The sequence below is a fragment of the Pelodiscus sinensis genome, chromosome 3 (assembly GCF_049634645.1).
Source record: "Pelodiscus sinensis isolate JC-2024 chromosome 3, ASM4963464v1, whole genome shotgun sequence".
NCBI lineage: Eukaryota > Metazoa > Chordata > Testudines > Trionychidae > Pelodiscus > Pelodiscus sinensis.
The window spans coordinates 194,109,521-194,123,845 of NC_134713.1; the positions used below are offsets into that span (position 1 = coordinate 194,109,521).

At 45.5% G+C, this 14,325-nt stretch overlaps 1 protein-coding gene across 1 annotated transcript in view; it reads left to right on the forward strand.

Annotated features, from left to right (window-relative positions):
* The window catches only part of DTD1 (D-aminoacyl-tRNA deacylase 1), a 104,013-nt gene extending 89,694 nt beyond the window's left edge, over positions 1-14,319 (forward strand). Inside the window, exons 5-6 of the mRNA XM_075925770.1 lie at positions 6,067-6,242; positions 12,761-14,319. Of these exons, the coding sequence (XP_075781885.1) occupies positions 6,067-6,222 (156 nt within the window). The 3' untranslated portion in view covers positions 6,223-6,242; positions 12,761-14,319. The remainder of the gene's footprint in view (positions 1-6,066; positions 6,243-12,760) is intronic.
* Positions 14,320-14,325: the final 6 nt, after the last annotated feature.

Sequence of the window (14,325 nt, forward strand, 5' to 3'; positions counted from 1 at the left end):
ACACTTACACAGTCGGAACAGAAATTGTTTCTGCCATTATTTAAGGTAGGCGGGTGCCAGTTGTGATTTACACGTTGCAGTAAAGGGAGTGATCGTGTAGATTAGAAAAAAATGAGTAACTTTGAGGTTTGTCTACTGTCTCCTCAAGGGTCTGCCTCGCTCTTTTGCATTAGAGCTGTTTGGATGTTAATGTCAGGTTTATAAATGTAACTGATAACCACTAGTATGAGGGCCAAGCGACAGAAGATTGCAGGTATTAGTTTAAATGTATGTATTTTGAACATAATATGTCTGTCGGTCTGTCTATTGCCTAGGAAGGCAGTGAAGTCTCGATCTTTGGAGATATTTAAGAGCAGGTTAGATAGATATCTATCAGGGATGATCTTGATCAGTGGTGTCTAACCAGTTGTGAAGCTGTAGCCACTATAGTGAACTAGCCACACTCAACCAGCCAAATAGCCACATGTGGCTAGTGGCTAACATGTTGGACACTACGGAGATGGTGCTTGGTCCTGCCGTGAGGGCAGGGGACTGGACTTGATGAGGAGGTCCCTTCCAGTTCTATATTCTATGATTCGAACGGTTTTATTCTATATTATAGAATATAATAGAGCAACAAGAATGATTAATGATTAAAGGTCTAGAGAACATGACCTATGAGGGAAGGCTGAAAGAATTAGGTTTGTTTAGTTTAGAAATGAGAAGATTGAGGGGTACATGATAGCAGTTTTCAGGTATCTAAAAGGGTGTCATGAGGAGGGAGAAAACTTGATCATCTTGGCCTCTGAGGATAGAACGAGAAGCAATGGGCTTAAACTGCAGCAAGGGACGTTCAGGTTGGACAATAGGAAAACGTTCCTAACTGTCAGGGTAGTCAAACACTGGAATGAATTGCCCAGGGAGGTTGTGGAATCTCCATCTGTGGAGATATTTAAGAGTAGGTTAAACAAATGTCTATCAGGGATGGTCTAGACAGTATTTGGTCCTGCCATGAGGGCAGGGGACTGGACTCGATGACCTCTCGAGGTTCCTTCCAGTCCAAGTATTCTATGTTTCTGTGATTCTATAATATAAACATAAGTTAGATATTTTTCTTCCACTGATAAAACTAGACCTTTTTGTTATTCAAAATAAACAGCACAAACATTTGCAAGAGCAAATAGTGAGGTATTTTTGAAATCATATGATGACAGTGTGTCACCCGCAGGATCCCAAACACATCTGCTTCCAATTTGCATGCTCTGTTTATTTAGTTGTCCAATATACACAATCACAATAATTTTGTACCCTGGTATCATAAGTGCTTTTACTCGAGCCTTAATAACTTCAGAGGTAGTCTTTCTCATTTGTCTGCCTAGCTCTGCTTCATATTTTTCTTCTTGAAGAAAACAAGTCAGCACATCCTTCAAAATATTATTTACTGTGACCACTGGAAAACGTTTTGCAGGACTCTTTGTTTTTTTCCAAGGATTTATTTTGCTCCGACTTCATGGCTGTTTAGAGAGGATATGCTGCGTCTTTAAGAGTCAACAGCATAACACTGTTGCAAAAAAAAGCAGGCACGATTCTGGGATGCATTAACAGGACTATTGTGAGCAAGACACGAGGGGCTCGTCTACACTGGCCCCTTTTCCGGAAGGGGCATGTAAATTTCATGAGTCGTAGTAGGGAAATGCGCGGGGGATTTAAATATCCCCCGCGGCATTTAAATAAAAATGTCCGCCGCTTTTTTCCGGCTTTTAAAAAAGCCGGAAAAGAGCGTCTACACTGGCCCCGATCCTCCGGAAAAAGGTGCCCTTTTCCGGAGGGTCTTATTCCTACTTCCGCTCCACTCTGCACTGTCTAGTTTTGGGCAACACATTTCAAGGAAGATGTGGAAAAATCGGAGAAAGTCCAGAAAAAAGCAACAAGAATAGTTAAAGGTCTAGAAACCATGAACTATGAGGGAAGACTGAAAGAATTGGGCTTGTTTAGTTTGAAAATGAGAAAACTGAGGGGGAACATGATAGCGGTTTTCAAGTATCTAAAAGGGTGTTAACAAGGAGGAAGGAGAAAATTGTTCTCCTTGGGCTTTGATGCTAGGACAAGAAGCAATGGGCTTAAACTGCAGCAATGGAGGTTTAGGTGGGAAAAACTTCCTGTCTGTCGGGGTGGTTAAACACTGGAATAAGTTGCCTAGGGAGGTTGTGGAATTTCCATCACTGTCCCATCACCCTCTGTTTACCTTCCCTTCTGTAATTTGTCATACTTGTGTTGCTTTTCAGATTAGATTGTAAACTCCTGGCCATCGGGACAGTCGTGTTTATGCCGGGCTGAGCTCCATGAGGCTCTGTTTCTGATTTTGGGCTTTGGAGGTTACCAGTTACTGCACCATAAATAACCCCACCAACGAACTGCGTGTCCCACACATCAGTGCTTCACGGGAAGTTGAATAGCCACAAATGATAAATGTTCTTAAATGAACCATTCTAATTTAGGGTCACCAATGTTCCCCAGAAAAATTTCCACAGCAGTGAGTCTGAGCCGGAGTCACTTACTGGGCTCTGAGAGTTGCTGCCATGGTTTTTTGTTTTTGTTTTTAACCTTGGAAACGTACCGTAAGTTTCCTTGGATGCAAATGTACCAATTTCCATGGTCACTTAACACATACAGCAAGTGAATGTTTTATCTGTAGGATTGTCGGGAAAATCATGCGCCTGTTATATAATATGAGATTTAAAATTAGGGATACAAATGGGTAACTGGTTAACTGGTAAGCGTTACCTTATCGGGTGATGCTTACTGGTAACCAGATAACTGGCACCCATCCCAGCGGGCCCACCACACTATGGGCAGGGGGTATTCTAACCCAACCAGGTCCACAGCACAATGCAGTGGGCCGGTAAAACATAGTTTAAGTGGTTAGCATTTTCAGTAGGATCGTGCATCCCTGTTTAGAATGTTGTACATGTAGGTGATACATATACATATGGTGAAATATTACACACTTGTCCTTGAGACTTATCAATATACTGCATGGTATGAATGACTTAAACGATTAGACAGGCAAACAAAGCTGTTTCTCAGCTTGCTATATAGTAGCACCTAAACTAACTCCATTCCTTCTCTGTGGATTTCATTCCCTAAAAGTCCTGCTGGCCTTGAAACGATGATTTGCAGGTAACACATGATTAACCCAGAAGAAATTGGAAAAAGCAGTCTGATAAATTACAGTAGATTACCAAAAATCAAATCAACTGATAAACAAAAATCATGAAATGTCTCTAGTCAGCAGGTAGCTATTGATAAGCAATATACCTGACACGTGTGGTAGGCTGCTTCTCGGAAAAATGGGAGACAAATGCCAAAGTGATACCTGCGTTCAATTTCATTCGATTTTTCACATTGGGTTGAAGACTTCTGCATTGAAAAATGATTTCTTTGTGATTTTCCTTTTGAATATTAGCTCTGCACTGTTAGCAGAGATTTCTCTTTGATGTGCCAGGAATGAGGTGCTCTGTTTCCCTCGCCTTGGAGCGTACTAGAGTTTCTCTCCATGAAACTAAGGCTGTGTCCACACCATTAAGAAAAATTGGAAAAGGATACGCAAATTGCGCTTCACAATTTGCGTATTTTTTTCCGCTTTTCTTTCGGAGAAGGCTTTTCCAACACGGCACCAAATTTCGGGGAAACCTCTTTTGGCGAATCCCTTATTCCTCGTACAGGTTTACAAGGATGGCGAAAGAACGCACTCGCTCTTCTGAAATTTTTTTTGGAAAAGTGGATGTTTTCCTTGGATGCAGCATAGCTTTTCCAGGATACCTTCAGTCTCCCAGAAAAGAGCTGCTGTGTCGACGTAACCTAAAACTCCCCATACCATGTCCTCTGGGCTGGGTCTCAGAACACAAAATGTCTCTCTTCAGTGCCTGGCTTTGCCTTAGGGTACATCTAGACTACGTTCACCTGTTGATAGAAGAGATGCAAATGAAGAGCTAATTTGCATATATTCTAATCGTATTATTAGAGGAGGTTTTTTCAAAAGTGAAAGCAGTTTTGACGTGTTTTTTTTTTTTGAAAGAACCCCCCTTTTTCAAAAGAACCGTGTACACCTCTTTTTTTAAGGAAGAAGGATTCTTTTGAAAAATGGGTTGTTTTTTTTAAAAAACCCATCTAAACTGCTTTCACTTTCGAAAAAAAACCCCTCTTCCAATAACGCGATCGGAAGAAGATATGCAAATTTGCTCTGCATTTGCATATCTTCTTTTGGCAGACAAACATAGTCTAGATGTACCCATAGTCATCACATTCTGAAATTCTGCTTCCCCTCTAAAACCCAACGCGGTAGAGCTGGTGGGTTTCCATTGGAATTCTCTAAGAGCTTCGGCCTCGATCTGCAAAGGGACTTAGGCACCTAAACCCCAGACTTAAACACTGAAGTTTGGATGTAGCCGCCTAAACGAGGCGTCTGGCTCCACCGCAGTTCACAATCCCACTGGACTCTGTAGGCATCTGAACTCACTTGGCATTTAAGTTTTCAGGGTAAAAATTCCCTTTCATGCCTAAATGTCTGCCTCTGGGCACGCACGCTGCTGCCTACCTGTAGGCACCTTTCTCCTGCTGGAGCCCAGAGCGATTCCCGAGCCAGGAAAGACAGGCGTTGGGCTGCCTAACTCCATCACAGAGCTCCATTGGTAGGCGTGCTCGGAGGCTGCCTGTTGGATCGAATCCTGTTCCGAGGAGGAGGTGGAAGTGCCCACTTTTAAACTTTCGGCCCAGTGGTTAGCGTAGCGCCCTGGGATGTGCAAGAAGCAGGGAGAGGATTGGCCAAGGGGTCTTCCACCTCCCAGGAGGAGGCTCTGACCACTGAGCTATGGGACAGCCTGACGTGGGGAGCCTCAGTCTCTCCCGTTGAAGCTGTTCCACTGTGGCTAATCAATGAGCGAGTGATTGGAGCTGGGAGCTTGGACCCTGGGTGTCGTACCTCCCAGGTGGCCACCCTCACCGCCGGACTGGGTGGGTTTGCTTAACCCCCCGGCCCTGTCTTTTTGCCTCATGCTCTTAATTTTGTCACTAGCATTCTGAGGCACCTGTCTCCCACTTGCTGTATAGTAGGGACTTAGTAGTGCAGTCGATGAACCGATAAGCAAAAGCTTACAGGTGAATGCTATAGACTACACATATTTCCACCACCACAGCCGCCACCACTTGCCAGTAAATTTTTTAGCAGGCTGGACGGCAGTCCGGCTCAGCCCTGGCTTGAAATGGGTCCAGGACCTACCTCTGCTGCGACTCTGCATTTAAAGTGTATTAGGAGCCGGGTGGGCAGGCAGCCTGGTTCAGTTCTAGGTTGCACTGGGTCCAGGAGCTCAGACACCCCTCTTAGACAGGGGCTGCTGCCACCCCATGCTGCTGCCTCTTTATCAGAGGTAGCAACACAGGGCAACAGGCAGCTGGTCCGTGAGGGGAGCTGGTTTTTACACCGGCACCCCTCGCGGACCAGCTCCTGCCTGGCACCCAGCACTGCTGCCTCTGATACAGAGGCAGCACCAAAGAGTGGCAGGGGGCTCCTCAGGAGAGAAGCTGGAGTGCACTGGCTGCTGGCCCCACCCCCGATAAGAATTCTTGAGGTTACTCAATTATTCGATATTTAACATCCCTACTGTACAGGGCACCCCACCCAGGGCTTATGGGTTGCAGTCGTGTTCTTGTGATTTTTCTTGCCATCTAAAAGCCAGCATTGCAGCATTTAAGTTAGTTTGTTGTTCCGGGCCTCTGTAATTAAATGCACTCTCCTCTTTTGATCCAGGTTTTTAATCAGTGTTGCATATTAGCAAATGACTGGGTACTATGTCTTCCACAGATACTGCTCCCTCCAAAGAAGGGTGTGGGAAGGAGGGCCCTTCTATCCACTGCTCTGATCCACAGAAATCACATCTAACGAATGCTTCTCCTTCCTCAGGACAACGGAAAAGGGGTTTATCGGAGTTGGGGAAGAAAGGTTCAGATTCAGGAAGCTTTTGGCTCTGTTGTTTGTTAGCCCGATTCACATTCTGTGACTTATTTCTTTCCCTCTCTTTTGGTGACTAGCTGACAAAGCTTGAAAAACAGCAGCAAAGGAAAGAGAAGACTAGAGCCAAGGTACCCTCCGAATCGAGCAGAGAAAGGAATGCCCCTCGGAACAAGGATGACCCCAGTGCAAGCAGTGGAGCAGAGGGAGATGTGTCTTCTGAAAGGGAGCCTTGATCTTCCAAAGCAGGTCTCAGGTACGAATCCTTGTCACTTGCCTGGATATTCTGACGGTCACCTTGCAGAGGCCCAAAAGGCATACTACTGATACCCTTGTTTGCAGGTACTAGCCTGTGGGGCTCTTGTGGGGGTGGGGGGATATTCATTATGAAAGAGGGTCTCCTCATCATGGATGATTTCTCTGGAGGGATGCCCTTGTTTGGTGGACGTAGTTTTGTGTGTGTCCTGGACATCCTCCTCAGAGCATATCACAGCACTTGCAAGTGAACTCTCTAGGGAAAGTAATAAAGACCAAAAAACCCCTATCACGTGTGGCCGAACACTTTTCTCCAAGGGTACGTGTAGACTATAAGCCTCTTTCGAAAGAGGTTTTTTCGAAAGCGATCATCTAGACAGCCACAGCTTTTTCGAAAAGGCGATCTGCTTTTTCAAAAGAGAGCACCCAGGCAATCTGGATACACACTTTCAAAAAAGCCCTGTTTGCAGTCAAAAACGCCTTTTTTTGAAAGAGCTCTTTCGAGAAAAGGCATTCTTCCTCGTAAAATTAGGTTTACGGTCAAAAAACCCACAATGTTCTTTTGATTTAATTTCAAAAGAACGCGTTGGGAGTCTAGATGCAGGTGAAGTTTTTTTTGAAAAAAGGCCCCTTAAAAAAAACCCTGTAGTCTAGACATAGCCCAAGTGATAACTCTATTTCTGACCTGCTAGCACTCATCCTCAAAGGAAACCCCTACTCGCTTTCAAGACATGAATCTGGGAGCTGAAACTCATGACTCTGCTAGACTGAATCATGGACTGACTAGCAGAACTGGATTTATGTCTTATTACAACCATCTGTAACGTATTAGCCCCCTCTTTTTGTCCTGTGGCTGCAGAGGGGCGAAAATGGTCCCTTACAATATGTGCTGGTAGCGTAAGTTCCACTTTGCGTTTTGCCGTGAATTCCTTTCCAGGCCCTGAGGAACAGCTGTGTGTGGCTCTAAAGCTTGTGTCTCTTACCAGGAACAGGTGCTCCAGTAAAAGATATTCTCTTCCCCTCCTGGGATGAGGTTTACCTGGGTGGTCGACAAATACCTTTGATGTCGCCACCCGCGCGTCCAGACTATCGCGCTGAGCCGACAAACAGCTGATCAGCTGTTTGTCGGCTCAGCGCGGCAGCCATGTAAATTTAAATGAAGCGGCGATTATTTAAATCACCGCTTCATTTTCCTATGTCTGGTAGCCTAATCTACATGCCTCTGGCGACAGAGGCATGTAGTCTAGACGTACCCTACCTCCCATTTAGCCAGAATTTTCAGGCCACCTGTGTGGAAGAAACATGGTGAGTTGAAAGGCAGAAGAATAGGGGTAGGATTGATGGTCTGGGAAAGGGATGAAATGTACAATTTCCTTTGAAGATAAGAACACTTCTTCCATTTCAGGTAGAGTTCTCAGGCGACTGACAGTTCTGCATCTGTCAGGAAGAAATGTGACTTGCTTATTTTGTCAAATGGACATAAAACTGCTAAAAGCAGCTTTTCTTTTTCTTACCCTGTTGCTTTAAGGCACACAAACCAGACTGTTTGATAGGACTTTTCCATTAGCAGCAATACCATTTAGCTCCCCCAGCCTTGTCCCAGCTAGTGAAAACTGGTTTGTCGTGTGTCTCCAAGCTTCTAATAAAGCTAGCTGTATCGTAAACAAAAGCCACTTGTGTGGAAGAAATGGCACATGTGCTTGTGAGGAGCAGCATGGTAGGTTGAAGGGCACAAGGGTAGGGGAGGCTTTGAAAGATTGATGGTTTGGGTGGAATGTAATTAATGGATTGTGGGGAAATACGACCATGGAATTGATGGTTAAGAACGTAAGAACGGCCGTACTGGGTCAGACCAAAAGTCCAACTAGCCCAGTCTCCTGTTCTTACAGTGTCCAATGTCAGGTGCCCCAGAGGGAATGAACAGAACAGGGAATCCTCACACATTCCCGGATTCTGGTTTGTAAAGGGGTGAGGTAAGAGGATGGAATATAAAGGTGGAGGTGAGTGGGTGGGCAGGCTGTTTGTTAGGAGGTCTGAGTTTTGCCTAGAGGATATTATATGAACCTCTAAGGCCAAAGTTTTTAGGACACCCTCCGTTAACATCTCTGCTCAGACGTACCTTTCATCTAACATCTCTTTGTTGGAAAATAAATGAGATGTGTTGCAGAAGCTTCATAAAAGAGCCATGAAAACCTCTGTGAATGCCTGATGCAAAACTCAGTTGGGCAAAGGTTTTAAGTTAAGTCACATAGATCAAGAAAGTGAATTAAATGAAAAATCTTGTGCAAAAATTTCCTTTGAATATGAGAAAATACCTTCCCATTCGGTTAGCATTCCCAGGCTATCATCAGTTCTGCATAGATCAGGAAGAAACGTAACTTGCTTATTTTATCAAATGGACATGAAACTGCTAAAAGCTGCTTCTGGTTTTCTTACCCCCTTGCTTGAAGGCACACCAGCGAGAAGCATGAGGGAGCTTTTCTGTTCGCAACAATCATCATGCCAGCTCTTAGCCATCACCCCGTTCCAGCTAGTGAAGTCAGGGTTGTAATGTGTCTCCTTTAAGAGATTATGACAAAGTCAGCTCTATCTTCTGACATTAAGCAGAATAAGATACTTTTTCTGCAGCTCTTGTCCTGATCTGACCTTGCTGCGATTAGAATGAAGTATCCTGCACTGAGCAAATTAATCTTGCTCCCACCTGGGCTTAGTCAGTCACTGTTCTGTCACCAGGGATCCACAGATCAGCTGGTGAGTTATCACGCTCCAGGTTCCATCAGTCTCGATCTACCAGACCAATCATAATAATCATTTATTTTCTTTCTCTCTCTACCAGCAGAAACCCTTCCTCCATTTATATCCATTGTCTACATAATCTGGCTGCACCATCAGTTATACTTTTTCATCCTTCTCTTTTTAGACACAACCCCGGGCTTTCCTGGTGCGATGAGAATTCTTTGCTGCTTTCTTTTTCAAAATGCCTTGCCTTTAAAAACAGCTGGGCTTGAGTCCCACGTACACCCAAGCCATTTTACACCACTCCAGGCAGCACTGAGGGCTGGCTGCTGTAGCCCCGCCTCTTCCACCCAAGGCCCCGCCCCTTCCAGGAGGGTGGCACCATTGAGGGGCCTTCGGGGGGGCACACAAGTAACATCCTTCCATGTAAAGGCTTCTCTTCCAGAGGAGTGCACAGTGGCCTTGGTGCAACTGAAAATCAAGCCCCTTAGTTTGGCTCGAGATGTGAACTTTGGCCTTTAATACACCTCAGTGAAAATAATGCACATAGTTGTGACCCTCATAAAAATATTAGTTGTAAAAACAAAGCAAGCTGGGACCCCTTTGGGCTGAGAGAATAACCCCACATCCTGACAGTCGCTAGGGCTAGTAGAACCCAGTCCCTTTGGGAGAAACTACTCAACTCCCAACAGCCATTCATGTCTGTCATCATCCAGATCTAGTGGAGAGAGAGTTAGCTGAATCTGGATCTGATTCTCGCGGGACTCCAGTACATTCTGACTCTCGGGCTCTGTCGTGGCCTGGCTAGAAGTGTTATTCTTTATCCTCTTTGGCATGGACAAGCACTGAAATATGTTGCCCTCCTGGCTTTCCCCCGTAGGGAGGCATCTCTGTGAAAAGCAATGGCCGCCATCATTGATTTCCAGAAGCCATTCCCTCTCCAAAAGTTGGTATGGAATCAATCTAAAAGTGGAAGATACACCAGAAACGAGTCACCCACTCGCGACTCCCTCCCTTCCTGCTGTTTGTCAGTATTTTTTTGAGGATGGCTCTCTCTATTCATTCATTGCAAGGGTGAGCAATACTTTTTGATGGGGAACACTCCGAGTTTTTAGTAAGTGGCCTACGGAGCCGATGTGAGGTCTGGGGTGGAGGTTGGGTGCAGAGAGGAGCTTGGGTAGGGGACCAGAGCGTAGGAGGTAGTGGGGGGTCTGAGAGGGAGTTTGGGTGAAGGAGTAAGGTTGTGACCTGGGGCAGAGGATTGAGGCACAGAGTCCGAGAGGGGTATGGATGCAGGAGAGGATTCTGGCCTGGGGGAGGAGAGAGGAGGGGGGCAGGGTCTGGGAAGGAGTTGAGTAGCGGGAGGAGGCAGGGTCCCAGAGGCAGGCTCTGGCTCGGAGGCACTTATCTAAGCAGCTCCCACCCAGCAACACGCTCAAGCAGGCTTCCCTGCCTGCCAGCAGCCCCAGATCACTCAGTGACTGGCTGTTCCATGTGGCTCTTTAAACTGTGTGAGGAAGCTTCACGTGCCGCCCCCACCCCCTGCAAAATCTCTCAACTCCTGTTGGCTGGAAACTGGCCAATGGGAGCTGGGAAATTGTGCTACACTGCTCCTGCCTCCAGCAAAATCTCTCCGCTCCTATTGTCTGGTTTCCTGCCAATGGGAACTGAGAGATTTCACCGGGGGTGGGCACAATACAGGAAGCCTCCTGCCCCGGCTCACTCCTGCCCCCTACAGTGCAGAGAGCCACAGGGAGCAGCTTTGAGTGGCACAGCTCTGTACTGCAGGGGCAGGCCATGGGCCAGATTAAAAGGCTTGGCAGGTCACATCCAGCCCCCAGGATGGTTTTTGCCCATTCCTGTGGTATTTGAGATGTGTTAGTCCAACATCTAGCCCTCTCTAATTGCCACATCCCTTAGTACCTTGTAATCTCTGACATGTTTCAGGTCTCCAAGATAGTGCTTCCCACTTGTCCTTTGGACACGTCTACTGATGTGGGTAGACTTTTCAGATGTGCCTAGGAGATGTAGGTGCCCGCATGCCACTGAAAAGCAATAATCCATAGGGGCACCTTTGGCAATTTAACCCTTTGCTAACAGGAAAACAGTGCTTCCCTTGAATGGGCGTTTGAGATCTGTGTGTTACTTCTTTTCATTCTTTACCAGAGTGGTAGTTAGACCTGGCCTGCCTCTCCTACCACAGCCGTGACCCTCAGGTTGGGCTCTGATTTGGGCTCAGGTGTTGATTAGTGAGCTGCTGTGATCTGTGGTGCAGTCTGGGCCGTGGGGCCTACAGGAATGAATTCCCCGGTGTGGTAGGTCACGCGCCTCTTGGACTGAGTGAAAGAAGGAATCTAGTTGCGTGAGGGGATTCTCTCTCCGGGCTTTAGCCTGTTCCGGGAAGATCTTGGGCAGGAAGCCAAAGAAACCATTAAGTCCAAATATTTCTTGAGCCTGGAATCACTGACTGAGAGGCCTGGCGATGGGGGAGGGGGAAGTGCCCCGGAGCCTAGCGATTCCTGGCCCGGGATTCCTGGCTGCTATTAGTGCAGCAGCGGTGGCAGCTAGAGCCCTGGACCGTTAAATAGTGGCAGGAGCACCATGCACTGTGTTCCCGGCTGCCTGGGGAGGGGCATGGCACGCTCCAGGCATCTCCAGCCCTGCCCCTTCCACCTAAGGCCCCGCCCCTTCCAGGAGGGTGGAGGGTGGAGCCAGGCCCCTGCCGCCACCATGCCCAGGTGCCCGGCAACTGTGTCAGCCCCTCTGCTGAGTAATACAGTCCCACGCTCCAGTCCTCAGCTCTGTTCATGTCCTCTGCCTGTTACCGTCCTGCTGGCTTACCACCACCAGCTAGCCTGCAGTTCCCTCTTCAAAACATCTTATGCTAAACTAGACGATCCCTTCGTTTTTCATACGCGGGTGGCATATTACACATGCAGTGAATCTTGCATTTCCAGACGGCCATTACTGTCTCTGTACTGATACTACTTCTAGTGCACTTCAGTAAACAAAAGGAGCTGTGACCCATGGCAGTGTGTATGCGCGGGTTATGCCAGGGGGGTTGACAGACGAGAGTGCAGGATTTCTAATGAGATCTAATGCAGTGCTGTTTACCAAAGTCATTTTGTTATGGATAGGAGAATTATTTGTCTTCTCTCCGCTGCAATCCAAACAAATTAGGTTTCTGTGAAATATCACTGCTGAAATCAGGCCAGAAGGAGAGGGAGGGGAGGGGTTGCATTTAAGAGCTTACTATTTTATGGTCTTTGCTTCAGAGCAAAAGATGCCATCCATGTTGGCAGCGTTTTATTTTAAAATTTGGCGAGAAGGGAAGCACTTAGTAAATTTTTGCGCCATCTTATTAATAGCTCAACAGTTTAGGCGTCACCATTACGCTGCACGAATACAAATCTGCATATCTCCCCACGGGATGTGGGCTTTTCCTTTTGGTGGGGTCCTGTGAATGACTTCTTTTAGCTCCTTAGCCATGCACTTTTTTTTCTTGGGTTTGAAACGGAGCACTGCTCTGGCGTGGCATAGATAAGTGGGCAACGGGAAAATGTTCATGGATGAGATGTAACGTTTGACTCTGTCGTGAGACACTGCTATTTATGTGAGAGCATTTGAAAGTCAGCCTAACCACACAGTGTCAACTGATAATTCAGGATCAATTCAAATGCTGTGACTGCAAGCCAAGCTATTTTTCTGTACATGGTTTGAAGGAAGCATGTCCGTTGCCTGTATGTCTCTATTGATATTCTTCTTTCTTTTTCCATTTAACAGTTTGTCATACCAAGACTCTATTGGATCCTTAAGAATTCACAGTTTACATTCTCCTCAGAGTCACTCTTAAAGGACTTTGGAAAAGAAAGAAAAGCAGGAAAATAAGAAATTGTGACTCTACATCATTCTGCACTGAAAACAACCAAAGGGACGTTACCCGTTTCAGTTACAATGTGGTAGTAGTAGTGAAAATTAGTCCCAACATTTTTCTGTGTATCCCTGTTTGTTTTCACATGGTTCCTGAAGGAAGGGTGATTAGTTTTACACAAATTATAACAGAACATATGGTGACAGAGCACACGATCAATTTCCAAAAATAAATCAGGGTTTTTTTCCCCCCTCAAATTATGATTTTCATTCTTGAAGCTGTCTGAAAGCAAGCTTGTATTTTTAGTCCCGTTTTGTGCAGTGTCATGCGCTCCCTGTTTCCATAGCAACGTATAAATCTGTGTATATTGCTGTGTATTGCACCATCTCTGCCTAACACCAGGTTTGGAAGTACAGTCTTTTTCATGTGTTTTTTTAAAAAAACCTGGACACTGATAATTTATTATGTGAAATATGTGTGTCTTAGCAAACTTTTTTTATAAAGGAAAATACTTTATTAAACAAATGACGCTACCTTCTCTCCTGCTGGTGTTTGCTATGGATTGCTGTAATGTGGGATCTGCAATGAACTTTAACAATGCAATTAACATAGAGCACAGGTATCTGCCTGATAAGTTTGTAACAGAGTAGCATGTTCCTCTTGCCCTTAAAAAAAATTCTGTTGACAAAGTTTCTACATTTAAATTTCCAAGGGTCGTCCGTCTAGATGCTTCTAGATGCTTTCTGCAGGCCACCAAAATGTAGAAGCTGCTGGTTCACTGACAGTTTCTTGTGTCTGGTGACATTTCTGTCTGATTCAGGGGCAGGTAGCCTTTGAAAACTGGCAGAATGCAGGAAGAGCAGAAAAGTAGCAGACTACAAAAATTGCCGTTGTGTGAACGCCAAGGAAATTTCAGTCCTGTCCCTTTAACTAAGGGCAATTAAAGTCTGTGGTGTCTGCCTCTTTGTTAGATGTGGTAGCACATTTATAAAATTTATTTAAGGAAAGAGTCGTTGTTACCAGGGTAACCCTCGGGCAAGAGCATAATTCCTACAAAATAGCTAAATATCAGCAATTCATAAAAAATAGCCTGTTTGTCATACATTGGTTTCAGTGTTCTGTGAACAGAAGCATTTATTTTTCAAATTGACTATCTGCCTGGATGGAATCTAAATTACATGTGTCGCTAGATTATTCCTTTACAAGATGAACTGTTTGCTTTCTGAAGCCTTAGATTTCCTCTGAACGATGTGTCTGTAGCTTATGATGTGAAAACTGTTATACCCCCGTCTTGTAGCGCTACCTCACTGTCATTCGGAATCCGATTGTTACGTTTCTGACATCACTGCGAATATAGAACCATCAGTGCTCATTTGCCCATGAAGCATTTCCAAATGCTGCTCTCTGCTTGTGTTTATAATTCAGTGTTTATCGTCTAATAAAACGTGTGACTGAGAACAGGAGGAATTCAGAAACT